The sequence below is a fragment of the Poecile atricapillus genome, chromosome 4, assembly GCF_030490865.1.
Source record: "Poecile atricapillus isolate bPoeAtr1 chromosome 4, bPoeAtr1.hap1, whole genome shotgun sequence".
NCBI lineage: Eukaryota > Metazoa > Chordata > Aves > Passeriformes > Paridae > Poecile > Poecile atricapillus.
In genome coordinates, this window is record NC_081252.1 from 60,756,433 (window position 1) to 60,773,543 (window position 17,111).

Sequence of the window (17,111 nt, forward strand, 5' to 3'; positions counted from 1 at the left end):
GAGTCTCTCCTTTACTCCCAACAATCAAACAAACAAAGTTTGGTTTCCCTGTCCCAAGGTCTTCTATTCTTTACAGTATTCCTTCTCCCTTCTGACTTGTAGGTATTCTTCTGCCTTGATCTTAGCCATTTAGGAGTGTTATTCTTAACATTTCTTTGTCTCTCTCTGCCCTCACCAAGATTTTTCTGTTTTCCTTCTGCCCTACCATTAACTGACACCAGATAATCCTCCTCCTCAATTCTGATACTCCTCAGGAAGTTCTTTGTTCAAACCCACCACTAGCAAAGTGGGAGGATGGCAAGAGCTGCCAGGAGATCAGACTGGAAAGCTGCATGCCCTTCCAGGCAGGAGCAGTAGGGAAGAAGCAGCCTCACGGCCTCTCTGGCCGGCTGCAAATCAGCGGTGCCTGAGGTGGAGCACTCAGCAGTTCCATGGGGTCTCTTGTGCTGGCTGCAGTGACACATCGAAGGGGTGTTGGGCAGCTCTTGGCTTCTCTTACCTGTTCTTTTTCTCTTTTCCTCTTTTCTACCTCTCTTACTTCATCCTACTTGGCCTTCTCTTGCTTCTTCTAGACTTGTTTAAACGTGTTCATCAACAGTTTTCTTCTTGCATAACACTTCACTGAAGCATTCTCTTAAAAAATCCCATTATCTTAATAGCTCACCTTTTTTTATGTGTGTATTTTTGTGCCTTTTCTGTTCTTTATTTATTTTACATGTCCAAGCCTGATCTCTCTGAAACAGTGTGAACATTTAAAAAAAAAAAAAAAAAAAAAAAAAAGACTTGTAATACCATTTTCTATAGGCACCTTTCCAGTGCACTTAGTGTAACTGAAGGGAACGGAGACAGTCTCCTTGGATGAGGCAAGCAAACTGAATCCTGGACACAGCTCCTGGGCTTAGCTGTGCTCGTGGGTCCCTTGGCTCCCATTCTGCTTTCATCACAGCAGCAAAAACTCAGCAAAGGTGTTCTTCATCACTTCTGGGCCCATCCTGGTAAATTTAAAGAGGATTGCCAAAATAACAGAGCTTATGAAAGGTGCCAACACTCTCTCGTCAGATGACCTCTGCAGTCCTTTGACACTTAAGAAGGCAGCATGGTTTAATCTTCAGGCAATCTCTCCTACAACAGATTCCCGGCGGTTCCTGTGCTACTGACTCTTGGCTGGCTGGCTCAGCGTCCCCAGCGGGGAATTTGTAGCACCCAGCCGCTGGCGTCTTCTCCTGGCGGAAGCTCAACCATTTGAAGAGAAGGGGAGGGAAAAAAATCCCAATCAGGACGTTTGCACATGCTGTTCTCTGCTTGCTCGCCTGGGTGTTTTGCGGAAGGACTGGGACATCTGCAGAGAAGGGGGAGCGGCGGCGGCTGGAGCGTGCCCTGTTCGGGGCTGAAGTTCCTCCAGCGCCGGGGGCTGTGAGTGCGCGCAGCCGGGGGGGGCGAGCAGCGGGGCCGGGATCGCGCTACCCGGAGCGTACGCAGGCAGACGTGATTAAAATTCAAGCCTAATGGCCTCTGGCATAAACAACATTCATCAGCCCGGGACTTGCAATGGATCTAAAGCCGCTCGCAGCAGCTCGGCAGAGGAATGCAGTCGGGAAATGCACATGAAAATGTGCAAGAAGATTGCCCAGCTCACTAAGGTAAGTCTCGCTGTTGCAGTCCTTCCAGGGAGGTGAGGCTGCCCTGGCCGGGGGTGTCAGGGAATTGTCTCCTCTGATGCCCCTGTCTGAGAGGAGGGAAGAGAAACGGGCCCTCTCCTTTTAGGCTGTTGTCGAGAGCATCGGTGTGCACAAACTTCCCTCCACGCAGTTCCCCCGCGGGGGCTGCAGCCCATCCTTATGGGGTGCCTTTGTGGCCGGGGATGGACGCCTCGCACTGAACCGCTCTAATTACCGTGCGACCATAATGAGAAGAGCTTCAGCCCCGCGAAGACGTAGCGTTTGTCTGGGAGCTGTTGAGAGGGATTGAAAGTATCAGCTTCTCTTCTGGAATTAAGGAAGACTGCAAGTAATTTGCGTTTTAGAGGTTCTCAAGTAATATTGTTGCAAAACTGCAGCCAACGCGTGGCATTACAGTACAACAGTACTCTGACTCGCAGCTAATTGTTCCTGATGTGCATAAGAAGAGCTACTTTAAATGACGTTTGTAAAAGGAGGTCTCCAAGGAGAGACAGGACTAAATTATGTATTGTACTTGAAACTTTTAGTCAATACTGAACTACTCAATGTTTTCCACACCACGTTAAGAAATAAGAGAAAATATGTAGGAAATCGCATTTACCTCTTAACCTGTTCTTATGCTGCATCTTTGTCAGTGAGAAAAACCTTGTTTACTAATACAGCTTTTACATGTTCTGTAACCTTGATGCAATTGATAGATACTTACTAGCAATGAAAATACATTGAGTAAAATTACAGGTCAAAAAATAAGAAGTCATTTAAATGTTCAAGTCAGAATGGCTTACTAGTTACAGTGCTATCATTCTCATCTCATGATAACTGTACGTCATAATGTACATCCTGTGCATCAATACATAAACAAGAGCTACCTCTAATTTCATATACTTCCTATATTATTCCTGTACTATACCAATTCTTACTTTACAGGTTCTTTGTATGTTTGTTTAATAGTGTTTGTGCACAATAAGTTCCTTACTTTTTGCCCATACATTGCATGATTTCATTGCAGTCATTTTTTCAGATGTCTTTTGCTAAATTTCTGCTGTTAAGGTACATGTGGGTGGATTTCTTTAGTTTTGATAGAATTTTCCCTCTAGATGCTTTCCAGTTATCTTAAATAAAGATTATTTATACCTGAAGCTCAAAAAACTGCTTCTGAAAAGCAAATTATTCTGTTTTGGAATGTGGCTTTTAAAGAGCAATTTTCTCTGCAATAACACTACACTTACAGAAAATTCATGGCACAACTGGAATTTAAATCACATGCTTTCCCTTCTGAATTCTGTGTAGACTAATGCAGTATCAACAGCAAGCACATAAGAAGCAAAATCTGATACCAGATCAGCTGAAAAATGGCTATATGGGAAACTTGTTATAATTTTTGCCCTAGGAATTTCAAGAGCTCCCTTTTAAAGCAATGTTTTCTGGGTTATATTACAGTCAGAATGATTATAATGAAATCCCTCCTAAATTTAAATGGCCCATAGTACTTTTCTTTTTGTTTCTAACCCAGTATGTAATACTGCTGTGTTGTTGCACAGCTGCAACTTCTGTCTCAGTGACTTTAGATTTTCATTGATGAGGAGATATTGATCTCATTATTCATCCACTCAGTGTTGTGCCAGGTGAGATGAATACAAAATATGTAAATAAGGTATTAGATATAGATCTTGATTTCCATTCTCTTTAGTCACTCGAGGCCTCCTCCTACTCTCAAAGGCAAAGTGTGTAAAGACATCAACAGGAAATGAACTGGGCGAGGTGATGAGTTTCTATCCTTGCATGTAGTGCTGATCATGCCTTAAGGTGCTGGTTAGGGGAATACAGGGATCCAGGGAATCCCAACAGGTAATTTGGACAGAGACTCTGAGAGCTCCTCCCATTCTACTGCCCTGCTATTTCTGTTTGTGAAGAGGTAGAATATAGGAAGTTTCCATTTCTTCAGTCATACATTTTTTGTTCTGTACATTTTTGGCAGTAGCTGCAAAAAATACAAACCTTTAACAATGTCTTGTTTGCTTTGGGCCACAGACTACTAATTTTTTGTAGCTCACTTCTCTTGAAATGGATGTATTTGAATTGTATTTGATTGTAGCCGAATGCATGACTTTGTAGTAGTTATTGGTAGTACCAATAATGACATTCAAACTTCTCCATCAGACATTGGACCCTTGGCATGCTGTGTCATGCTTCCCATTTCTTTGTATTTTTGTATCTGTTCAGCAATAACGTGGAGTGTAAGATGCATGGTGACTTTTTGAAGACACTTGGGATGTCACTCCCTGCTGCCGCAAGCTATGGATTTGTAACATCTGCTGGCTATTATGGGATTTTCATGTGCTTATGGTTTCTCAGCATAGATCTTTTTACTTGAAATAGGATGAGATATTCAAATGAACTCTTGAAGAAGAGTGTTGAGGAAAGTGGATCAGCTTTCATTAACAGAGGCAGTTTGGCCAGGGCTGACAGGAACTAGATACGCTGCAGTTATCCGTACTATTCAGGCTTCTTTGCAAACCTCTGCCAGTGGGGCTCAAACCAAACCTGCTGTTCTGGATTGCAGTTCTGAAACCAAGCCTAATATGAATACCTAGGAAGGTGACAGTACCTGGTGATCAGAGAGCTACCTAAGCCACAAACTAGTTCTGTTTCCTTCTTAGAAACAAATTCCTGGACACAAAGGGAGGGGTATTTTTTAATGAGAGAAGACAGTTATTCTCGAATACTTTTTTTCCCTCGGGTTTCATCTGACTATATTGCCAATCTGGGAGCCTTGTTTTAAGAAGCTCATTTTAAATTGCTCTATTACTGGTCAGGTAGTCTGACAAGAATTTTGTGTACATATTTTGGGTACTGTAAGTTGTAACAGAGAAGAGTGCTGAGGCAGGAAAAAGTTAATTGCTGGTAAAATGCACTTGCAAACCCTTTTTTCCCTTTAGGGGAAAGAAATGTCAAAGGGAAGCAAGTGTGTTCCTCTTCCAGAAGCAGCAGCATAGGCAGATGTTCCTTAATGACTCTGTGTGGAGCAGTTCACAATGTTACACGTTACATGTTCTGACTGCCTATCACCAGCAGTCACTAGGAGATTTAGTGCCTCAGTTCAGTCAGCAAGGTAGAAAGTACAACCATTATTTAATAAGCTTCGGTGGAAAATCAGCCAGAAAAGCAAAACCCTCTATCCTTCGTTGTTTAAGGGAGGGATGGCTGACTTCTGCACAAAAATATATGCTCATATTTAGTTCTGTTAGCTTCACTCTTGTGGGTAGAAATTAACTGAAGAATTAGCAAGTGACCTGGCACATGTGTGAGGGCATAGACTGTTTACACCACTTCAGTATCTTGTAGCAGGGCTATATATTAGTTCTTTTAACCTTTCCTACTTTATTTGCCATAAAGCTATCAGCCATTTATTGGTTTTAGATGTGAAATATGATCAGATTTTAATGGTTTATTCTGGAAGCACCTGACAGCTGGGTAAGTCTAGCAGAGCACTTCTGTGGTCTACTCATGTTCCTGTTGAAAAATGTTGCCTTTTTCATGTAGTTTAAGTTTATTGACCTTGTTTGCTGTGGTGTGTTAACAATACTCGGTAACCAATTCTTACAGTGGTTCAGCTGTTTTGCGGTTAGTTATTATGCTACCAGAATTCTCCTGTGTGCTTGAGGTTTTTTGATCTCAGCTCTCTAGAGACATATTCAATATTCTACAAAAATGAAGCAAAATATAATAGAATAAAAACTAGGATCATGCTTTTGGAGTAACAGTATTTTTTCCTCTGGGCAAGGAATATAAAAAAAATATTTCCATGTAGGCAAATAGAATCTATTTATAAATATACTTAAATTATGTGCTAACAAGACCAACAAAATCAGCCATCCACATTCCCAAGTACTTTCTGATGTATTTGTTTTCATGATTTTTGTGTATAATTTGCTATCAGGATTTCAAAGCTAGCATTATTTTTGCCTATGAACTGACAAGAATGTGCAGACTAAGATTTCTTAACTTGTCATTACTGTGTTTTTCCTTACAGAGGGTTCCTCTCTAAAAAAGGAACTCCTGGATTATTAAATGCATGTGCAATGTCATAAAATTTTATTGATCAGCTAGTCAAAAGCAGTATTAAACCCTCTATTTCTATTTCTATTAAAATTTCTATTAGGAGAAAAGCTAGTATTTTATTTGGATAGCTAGAAATTATCATTCAAATTAATTCAAGAGATAAGAATGACATCTATATGTTGAATTACTACTTTACCATACAAATTTGGCACGAATTTTATCAGTTTGCAGAAAATCTGATGGTCTTAGAAAGTGACAACTCAAGACTACTTTAGAATGGAGAGTACATAATAAATTCAGGTCTCTTTATCAACAAATCCTAATTAATGTTTATATACATGTTTTGCATATTATTAATATGCAAATTATAGGCAATAGGGAATAAAACATCTAATGATCCATTAATTGCACAAAAGAATATTGCAAGCTTATAGCTTTTTCATGTTCTGTCTTTTTTTTCATGTTAATATTTAGAAGTACCTTTTTCAGTGAATCTATAATAGTACCTCTCTCCTAATATTTCCTTTAACCTGTATGTTTCACAATTGTGAAAAATATACCCAAATTAGAAGTCAGTGCCAAGTCAGTTGAAGACAGTCTCATGTAAATATTTTGAGCTACGTGTTTTAGGCTTTTGAACACTCCAGCATTGAGTATTGTTTATAAAGTACTTTTTTTCCATAAATTATCATGTTCTTCCCCCCACCCCCAGCAGTCACATCCTCATTAGTTAAAAGATTTTCTATTTTTTGTTTAAACGGCTGTAACACTGAGGTAGACCTCCCTCTGTTGCCACCTCTACAGTCATATCTTAAACACGTTTAGTGTCTCACTATTTTTCCTGCCTGTATACAACCAGACTGTCTTTAATCTGGTTCTGAAAACTACTTAACCTGTGTTTTTAAGTAGGAACAGATAGGCATGTGAGTTTTCAGGGGCTTTTTGGCATGTGCTCAAAGCTGGCAGGAAGTCTGTGAACGTAGTTAGTGCAGTACCAAGTTTGAGTTAATTTATCCAACCCCCAGTGGGGCACAATAACTCAGACTTCACTGTGCTGGTTCAAACTTGGCATTTTACTTAATGTATATTCATTTGTCTTGCAAAGCTTGGAGACAGCAGAACACACACAGCTTTATCACTGAGGAAATACTGCCTTTATTTCATAAACTGCATATTGACTGTCTGCTTTCAAATAGGGATTTTTTTCTTTTTTTCTTAAGTTAACGACCTGGGTGAAACTCTTCTGAAGGAAGATTATATGTTTTTAATGTGGTTGTTCAGAACTTTGTCTGACTTGGTTTTTGGGCACTTAAAATAAACACAGTTTTAACTTAGAACACGTTACTACCAAAGAAGTCTTCTGTTTTAATTATCTTTGGAAGCTACAGCATCTGGCTGTGACTATGCACCCACTGATTGTAACTATATAACCTTCATAGAGGGTTATAGAAACACTACCTTTAAATGTAAATATAAGCCTGCAGTTGATTATTTTACTTTTTTTTTTTTTTTTCATTCAGCCAGAGAGATCTACTACAATTTGTTAACAAGGTCGTTAGGAATTATAGTTAGTACTTTTACATGTTTTACAATGTTAAAATGTTTTTATTAAGATACTGATATGCCTCAGTATTCATAAAAATAATGGATTTTCTGTAGACTACAGGACATTGTGAAGCAACTCAGTGTGTTGCCACTACACTCTTTGCAGACTGCTTCCACTTTTTCTGATAATAAATGATGGTTAAACTTTCTTGGTTTTGTGATCATTGATGCAGTCCCAGAAAGTGTCCATTAATCTGTGGGTTTTTCCAGAGATTGGCAGAGTATCTTAATACTTCCTTGCCCTAACTGGATTTTTATTCGATACATTTTACAACCACTTCTCGAATCCCTGTGATCTTTTAGTTGAATTTGCTTACAGCAGCAAGAACTTAAATTTTGGTGCCTCTAGTAGAAGAAACTGGTATTATAAATTCATAGATACCTGAGGGTTCTGATTGTTTCTATTCTTAATTAGAAAAATATCTATAATGTATAAAGAAATATTTTAAATTTTAAAAAATCCTCCCTGAGAATGCGAAGTATAGGAGAGTAAGAATTTGATCCAATCTGTATAATGCTTTAGTTTGGATTAGGAAGAAACAGGACTCATTTTATCTATGCTTATCACAGATTTACATAAAGGGCAACACTTGGAATATTGTGTTTCAAATAAATTATAATATTTGTCTCTACAAAACTATGCATTTGTTTGGGAAAAATCTCTTCCACCTTGAGCTGTAAGTAAATCAACAGTTCTACAACTTGTATTTGCAAGACTTCCAAATTCTACTGTAAATATTTGGAAAGGTGGGAATCAGGTGAGAGCTTACTTGACAAGTCTCTTTGGGTACTGTATTTATTGTAAAATTGGACAAAGTCGCTTTATTGTAATCTGCAAATCAGAAGGCATTTTGGAAGTATAAAATTTCAGGTAACTATCTAGGAACAAAAAAAACAACCAAACATAACTTTTGAAAGTACTGAACATGTGTCTGCAATTTAGACTCAAAAGTTCTTTAAAAGTCTGGGGTGTGATGAAGCATTTCACAAAATAGAGTATTATTTCAGTGAAGTAATTCTATCACCACTGTATTTAAATCTGGTTGATGAAATGCATTAGCACATATTTTTGGAAAATAATTGAGATCAAATTTCTATGAATTTTAGATAGGTTTATATCCTAGAAGAGTTTGATATGTAACTATAACCAGAACTAAATTATCAGTGAATTTCATGCGATAAATCTTTTTTCTTTTCCTTCTACTGACACAGAATTGGTGACATCACTTGTGTACTAAAAATTTACCTGGTCTACAGTGACAACAATGGACAAAGGACATATATCTATCTGTCAGGCAGATCCTCTACTTCTTGCACATTATACATCTGATAATGCTTCCTAAGATAAAGTTGAACTTGTCCAAGACTATAATAGCCTAAGATTCATGGGTGTATTTGAGATCTTAGGGTGTTACGCATTTCACTGAGACAAAGATTTCAAAATGTGAGGAGAAAGAACTCTGAAATCAAACCAATTGGCCTTTCTGCTTGCCTACATATGTACGTGTGTTAATTGACATTGATTTTTCACTGTCTAAGCATAATCTTTTCAAGTGTTTTCATGTAGTTCTGTGGTTTTTAATAGACAGACATTTTACCTAATTTAGCTTTTACTGAAAAATAATGTGATCCTCTGACAACACTTGAATAGAGCTTAACCTGATAAATGCGCTCAAGATGAATTTGAATCACCTCAGGGATAACAAAGCAGTAGCAATGTATTTCATGTAAATGTCATGCTGACTGATTTTATTTATTCTAGCTCTTAATTGGACACAGAGTCTAAAAAAAAAATAGTGTGTTTTCTACTTGAAAAGTTTTTGAAAAATTTTTGAAAAGTTTTGAAAAATTATTTCAAATTTATGTAGAAAATTTTGACATATAAGATACAACATGAGCCAGGAACTGAAAAAATATTTACAAAGTTATAATGCAGGGAAGCATATATTACAAAGATCTGGGCTAGCTCTTGCACTGTTTCACATAATAAGTAATGACCTGGAAGTAAAAAGAAACAACATATTCAAATTAGTAGATTATACTAGTTCAAAGTGAGTCATAAACATCTAAACAAAATGGAAGGAAATAAGGAATATAGATGGAAGACAAAATAAACTGCATTCATTAAATAAACACCCAATATCTCTTGGTTTGTAAACTGTTGGTAAAACAGCATGAAGTGGGTATATAGAAATGGAGTCAGTATAACTCAGTGCAAAATGGAAAGAAACCCGAGAGAACAGGCAATTTATCAGTTTCAGCTTCTGAGAATGGAAACTTTTTTTCCCTTTACATGGGACTCTCAGCTCTGTAGAAGGGAGAAACTGATATTGGGATATGCAGAAATTATATAAACCCATGAGGCAATTAATTTCACTTGTGTCACCTGATTTAGACACCTGTATTGGGAAGAGAAATATGGTCCTTTGGAGTCACCTGCCTTTCTCCTTTGACTAAGATGGATTAGATGTGTGGTGATGCAATGGACGATGTTGGGTGAGATGAATGCCAACTTGTATACAGGAAACATCTTCCTAAGAATTAAATGTGTAGGGTTTCTCTAAACATTTCCTTGCATTCCTCCTCAGACCTCCTTATGTGGTAGCTGTGTTTCAGAACAACCAGTTTCTCTCAGAATTTCCATGTCAGATCTGGAGAAGTCTTTAATGTTTCCTTAACTGTTTAGGAAGACCTAGTTCTTACCATGCTGGGGAGGCATTGCTTACAACCAGTCATAGCAGATGGATTTGTGACCAGTGTAAAGGGAAGGGATTAAAGTTGAGTAGATTTTACTGAACAGTTCCAGAAGAAATTTCAGTAATAAACTGCCTGGTATTCTCCCAGCAGAGGAGTTTCTTTCTAGAACTAACTTCCATGATTCTACAATATATTTTTACTTTGCTGAAATTGTTGGGATGTAGTATTGGTGCCCAATATGTTGTTCATATACAGATAGCACAAAAAGTGGTTACAAGACATAGACAAACTCAGTAATTCTGGAGACATTTTGGGGGTTTATACAACACAGATTAGACTTGTGACAGTGCAGTCAAGACACTTCCTGGACTCCCAATTAACTTTTGTGGTTCTACAGCATATTTTTTCTTTGCTGAAATTACTGGTGCTTTCTTTAGCACCTGCTCTGCTTGTGGAAATATTCTTGCAATATAACTTTACCTTCCTAATTCTTAAATTGCCTGGCAATTATTCTTGTAGTTTATTAGAAACTGTAAAATACAAATGAGAGACAACTGGATGTCTCTTTAGTAAAATTTAGGCCAGAGCTCCTTTTACGTTCAATCACACTTCAGAGACTGGGTGCAATACATAAACCACTAAGCTACCGTTTTCTGTGTTCACTATTACACAAAGCAGGAAAATGAAAAGGTAAAAAATGGGACCAAATAAATGTACCTATATTATTTTCTTCTATTAAGTTTAAACCAAAAGAAGGGAGAACAAAGAGAGGGGCTGAAAGAGTCAAAAAATGTGCCAAATTATATTAGAAACCTGTAGACATTTTATGCTCATGCTTTCTTGAGACATTTTAGTATTTCATTGTATTTTTGGACTGACTGTAATACATGGTACGTGTAGGAAAAATGAGTGATATATTCAAATTTGAAGAATGTAAGACCAACTTGCCCTCTTCTACTGTGAATCTCTAGATGAGACAAAACTGCCTCATCATTCAGGAGGGTGAAGCGTTGCACCATGAGCTTCTGCCCAAGAGACATCAGATCATCTAAGCACAGGTGGATTTTGTACAGAGCTATTGGCTACCTCTGTGCTGCACCACTGCACTCTTCCAGGGTCTGAAGGGCTTTATTATAATGGATGAAAAGATACAGATTCATACTGAAATAAAAGAGAACTTTCTGGAGAAAAATTAATTTTTATTATTGTCATTAGGATTTATTCTGGTGTAGAATACAAGCCTTGTACCTCTTCTGAAACATTTTGGGATGTTTGAACTGACTTTTCTTTTAAAACCTTCTGTTATACTACACAACACTACATATGTGTTTACATTATGAACAGTTGCTGCAAATATTTCGATGCATGAAATTATTCCTGTGCTTTCAGGGAACCACAGAGAATGAAAGGAGAGAGCTGAGACTTAGCTCTTTAGGCTCCAGGTCATACCTTAGAGCAGATTCATTTATCACCTATGTATGAAATCAGTGTAAGTGTAAAATTGGATCAGCATTGTAGGTAATCATAGCCTAGGCTTGTACCTTAATTAAAATACATTATTCTTCAGTATTAGAACGTGAGAGACTGATTAGAGTATTAATTGATAAATTGTGGGAGGTGGGTTAATTTTCTAGAAGGCCTGTAGAGTTGATGACAAAGGAGGCTAAGGGATAGAGGAGCCATTTGTTTAAATAACTGAAGTAATTTTGGATTATTTTTCTGTCCTTTGCTTTTAAAGAGACCATTTAAGGCTGGTGTGTTTATCAGTACCTCACTCTGCTCTGCTCTGCTCAGCAAGATGAGTTCAAAGAAACAAATTCATCTGTCAATGAAGGCAAGATGTTGTTGTTAGTAGTGAAAAGGAGATGATGCATAGAGTCACCTGGCATCAGTGAGCCTCTAGCAAACTTCTTCCTTAGTAATAGAAGTTTGTCTCCTTCCCTGTTTTGTGTAGTGCTGCTGGGAGTACTCTGTTTGACAGCTTCATCCAGGGTCTTTTCTCATTCTTTTGTTTCTTTGCTTTTAAGCCCTTTTTTTTTTGTCAGGAAAATTTTGTGTCTGCTAGCTTGGGCCTGAGGGAAGAATATTTATGATCTTTTGCTTTTCTTTGATTCATCTTTCGTCCTTATTCCTCACCTTCCATACCAAATTGTCTTACTTCTTATTCAGCTAAAAAAGTAACCTGCTTTTTCATTATGATTCCTCTAAGAATAATATTTAACACTACTGTAGGAAGAGAGTAATTTTTGGTTTAAATGCTTTAACTATGTCTTCACTGTTAAAGTGCAGTTGAATGTTTTGTTTGTTTGTTTGATCGATTTATATCACCATAAGGAAAAAGAGAAAGGAAATGCTATTTAGATTTACAGCATTTGGAGGATAAAATAGGACAAATAAGCTGTATTCACATTCAGTGCACTCTTAATATTCAAGTGTATGTGTGTAATAATGTTTTTATCAACCTGACATACTACACTCAGGTGCTATAAATTCAGTATAGTGTTTCCCAACCCTCTATTCTGTCTGTACTGTCAAATGATCAGTTTTAGAGCTGCTTTTTAAAAGCTGTTTATCAACACAGCTGTTAAGAGATTTGTACCACATTAGTGTACACTCACAATGTATAGGTCTGAAATAATTTTTCAGTATTTTTCCTTTCATCACATAAAGCACAGGATTCATCTCATATAACTCCAGTCTTCAAAATGAGGTATCTGGAATAGGAATACAGAAGCTATATTCAGTAGGGAGTGAAAGGCACATGTGAAGGGCTTAAATTTCATAAAGTAGAGAGCAGCAGCCATCTCAAAATTAAATCTTTTAAGAAGGTTAAGATATGGAGGAGTCAATTTCAGCACTCAGGCTTGAAGATTAAATTTAAGGGCATGCAAATCAAAATGCTTCATTGTGGTTCTAGCCAGTATTGAACGGAAGTGTAGGATTAATAGATGGGACAGGGAGGCCAGGTTCTTCCATTGTTTTAAATAACTCACCTAAGGTACTGGTGGTAGTCTAATGCTTAGTGGAATTTGGGAAACCTCTATGATTAAGTCTGATTTTAGAGGAATCCTGAACACAACATAGCATGAGACAGGCCATGGTGATTTACTAGATAAATTTATCATTGAGTGAAAGTCTGAGTCACTGGATGAGTCGCTGGATGTTCATTTCTGTTTTACTGGTGGAATGAAATACAGAAATATGATCATCAGCATCTGACCTAGTTAACTGAAGAGTTACCTAACCTAATTACTGGTCATTCAGTGTGGAAAATGTAGAAGAACAATCTTCTTGGAATTTTTATGTCTGTCACTTGAATAGATAAGAACTATAATGATATAGTTCATATAATGATTTTAGTTAGTGAGCTGAAGAAATCTGCTCAGTACACTGTAGCTCCTTCCATATCAAAGGAAAATGGTTAAAGATAACAGAGAAGAATTAATGGCTTGTAATCTAAGGCCCCAAAATATACCTATCTAAATTTAGACAATAACTTCTTGTCTGATATTCTTCTGAAATATGCTGAGTATAGAATACTATTTTGTCAAATGTTTATCGTAAATATATTCAGACTGTGTTTTGCATTTGTGACTTTAAGTCTTCTGTACCTAATTCATTACTGCCAGGGAGGAAGTTGACTATACACAGGATGTATTTGTGTATTTGCTTTCATTTATGGTTGACTGAAATTCAATATGTTACTTATATGCAGATAGCACAAAAAGTGGTTGGACATAGATAAGCAAATTCAATAATTCTGAAGATATCTTCTGGACTTATATAATACATGGCAGGCTTGTGACACTTATTCTAGTCAAGATATTTACTGGACTCTCAACTGACACTTGCCCTGATAAAAATTTGGAGATTATGGAGCCACAACCCTAGCATAATTAAAGAAATAGTTGTGGTATTGTTTCTGTATTTATTTATTTATCTACTTACTTAAGGCTATTATTTTATCAAACATTGTCTAAGAATATTTTTAACTTCTATTGGTTCAGGCCAGTCTGAAAATATCTGTCAGAAATTGTGTATAAATTCCAAACCTAGTTTTTTAGAGTAATAATTATCCCTAAAAACCGCTAACCAGCCAAGCAAGTGGAAAACCTTCAACATGTGTTGTTCTCCTTGAATTAGATAACTATGACCAGTAGAAACTGCATTAGCCCCCATATGTCCTAGTGGAGGTATAAAAGAAAAGCATGTGTCTTTTCAAGGCAATTATTCTGTTGTGCAATTATATGTAGCTGTAAATTTGACTTGAGCATTTATCTTCCTTTCAGGTTACGGTGGGTTTTTAATAACTTTTTCTTTTTGAAGCAACAGTAGGGTGCTTGTGCAACAGTTTCTATGAGAGATATTTGGTGTATGTTACGGTAACAGATGAAGCCTTCTTAGGGTAATAAGGTATTACAGTCATAAGAATTCTTATTCTGCATCTTGTAAAAGAAAATAAAGCATTAGAGGGTTTAAATCAGTTTTTTGGAAAAAATTACTTATTGTTATCAGAGAATTTCTTGAATCTGCTAAAGGTTGTTTTGAGATTTATGGCTGTTACTGAAATTTTGGGGAAAAACCCTGAAACACACTGCCTGAACATTTCTCAGAACAAAGTCAAAAGATGCTTGCAGTTTGGTAACATCTATGTGAAATGCTGACCAAACTGACTTCTCAGGAATGTGATTCCAGGAGTGCATCTTCCACGGCGTTTTGACTAGAGCCAGGAGTGCAGAATTTAATCTGCTTTTCATACTTTCATTTACATCAGGAAGTGATTTTGGTCCACATGAAGTGGATGTCAGGACTTCACATTTCACTGTTCAGATTTCCCACTACTGGTCCTCAGCGCTTTGTCATGCTAAAGACAATGTGGCCTTTAGTAGTCCTGCTGCACTGAAGGTCAGATGTACTGGGCTTCAAATAAAGAGTCACTTAGCTAGAGAAGGGACCCAGCATCCTTCTTCATATTAGAAATGACAACTTACCTAGAATAAAAAGAAATTCCAGACAAAAAGTGAAAAAAAATATTGTTTATCACAGTATTGTCTTCCTTTTTTATAAGGTGTTGCAGTTTATAATTGTCCCTTCTGTTCCTGGTGGAAAAAAACAAACCCAAACAACACAAAGAGCCACCACTACCAGAAAAATTAATCTATAGCAGTAATTCTCTTTTAGTGTTTAACACCTTGATAAATACAGTAACTGGATTAATGGCTACTGTTCACAAGATACTTTACTTTTCTATTTTTCTTGTTTGATAGGTGATATATGCCTTGAACACTAAGAATGATGAACATGAGGACAGTATACAGGCTCTGAGAGAGGCTCATGAGGAAGAAATTCAGAATATTCTTGCTGAGACAAGAGAAACAATTCTTCAGTGTAAAAACAAAGTTGAAGAAGAACAATTACTGAGAAAGCATATTCAGGCCCTTGAAATTGCCGTAGCACAACACAAGAGATTGAAGGAAGAAGCCTTGGCAGAGTTAATATTGTGTAAAAAGCAAGCAGAAGAGAAGGAGTCAAGAACAGAAGTGAAACAAGCACAGATAGGCCTTTCTACAGACACAGTAGATACCAATGAAGACTTTGAAAACAAACTTCTACATTTAAATCAGGAGTTTGATGGACTGCTAAAAAATCTAGATAAAGAAGTAAATTTAGATGAAAAATGTAGTGCGGAAAGACACACTGTAATAAACGAGATGGAAAACCTGAAGAGCAAGGACCAGAAAACAACTGAAGAGTATACTCAGGAAACAAGAAAACTGCAAGCCCCTTGTGAGACAGGAAAAGAGACTTTGAAAAAAGCCATGCAGCAATCTGTGATAGAAACAAACTGTCCGCAAAGAGAAACGGAGCAAAAGAAGAGCTCAGAGCCTGAGAAAGGTTTATTACTGCAGCAGGTAAAGAAGCTGGAAGCAGACCTAGAGGAGAAAAGTCAGAAGATAAATGAGAGGAAGAAGCATTCCCAGAAGCTGAAGGAGCAAATACAGGTAGAATATGAGACCGTAATCCCTAGCACTACCTGAGAAAGTGAAAATTATCAGTTCTTTAAAATTTGTGAGAGGGGGGTCTTTTAAGTATCATGTTGATTCAAATGCTTTTTAAGTAGTAAAGCAGTTTTAGAGGCTTAGAATTTAAATAGGAGTGCTATAACACTGACAGCTTTAAAGAAAGAGTTAAGATGATTAGTAACTCATTAGGAAAACACTTTGAACACTAGACTTCATATTGCTTGAGGGAGGAGTGAAGTAAAATTTATCTGTTGGCTGAAATGAATTTTACCTTTCCTGCCCAGAAATGTGACGAGAACAGCAAGCAGGCAATACTGCTACCAATGAGTGTTTACAGAGTACATTCTCCTTTTTCTGTGTGGTTGCCAATAGCTCAGTGCATGGGTATGAAGAGGTGTCAGTTTAGGAATCAAGCTCTTTATATGACTCTTGCAGCAGTGGCTTGTACCAAGTGCTGTTTAATGAAGTGTCCTTTACACTTGTGAAGTTTTATGTGCTGAGCCATGAGACTTCTGCTGTTGGTTCTCAGCTTGCACTTTGTTTGCCCACCCTCACTGCTGCATATCTCATACAGCTCTGCAGATCTGCAGCACAGCTCTGCATTCCTGGTTGTATCACGTGTCAGATGCAGTTTCAGAGGTTGGCATGTCATGGAAAATCTGCCAAACATCTGCTTTTGGTAAATAAGGTCAGAGTGCAGGAGAGATACTGATGCACAGTGCTGGAATTGAAGCACCCAGCCATGCTCTGTGCTCAACAGTTCAGCTTCCTTCTGATACTTTTGATCCTTTACATCACAGCCCTATGACAGCAATCTTGAATATTAGATAAGAAAACACCTTGAAGGTGGTCTAGTCTTGGACTATTACAGAATTGTTCCCTAATGGGAAAGATTTTCTTCTGTTAGAGGAAGAGAGCCCTAGAATTCTGCAGGGAGCAGGGTCAACCCAGTCAGCTGTGTACTTCCAAGGCAGCTCTTAACTGTTTTCACCATCTGCCCTCACATCTTGCTTGCCACTATTGTTTTGCTGATGATGCAATGTTC

At 37.4% G+C, this 17,111-nt stretch overlaps 1 protein-coding gene across 3 annotated transcripts in view; it reads left to right on the plus strand.

Moving 5' to 3' along the window:
- Nucleotides 1–1,311: 1,311 nt before the first annotated feature.
- FAM184B (family with sequence similarity 184 member B) overlaps nt 1,312–17,111 on the plus strand; it is a 39,287-nt gene continuing 23,487 nt past the window's right edge. For all 3 annotated transcript variants that reach the window (XM_058838276.1, XM_058838277.1, XM_058838278.1), the window contains exons 1-2: nt 1,312–1,640; nt 15,311–16,045. In XM_058838276.1, the coding sequence (XP_058694259.1) occupies nt 1,506–1,640; nt 15,311–16,045 (870 nt within the window). In that variant the 5' untranslated portion in view covers nt 1,312–1,505. The remainder of the gene's footprint in view (nt 1,641–15,310; nt 16,046–17,111) is intronic.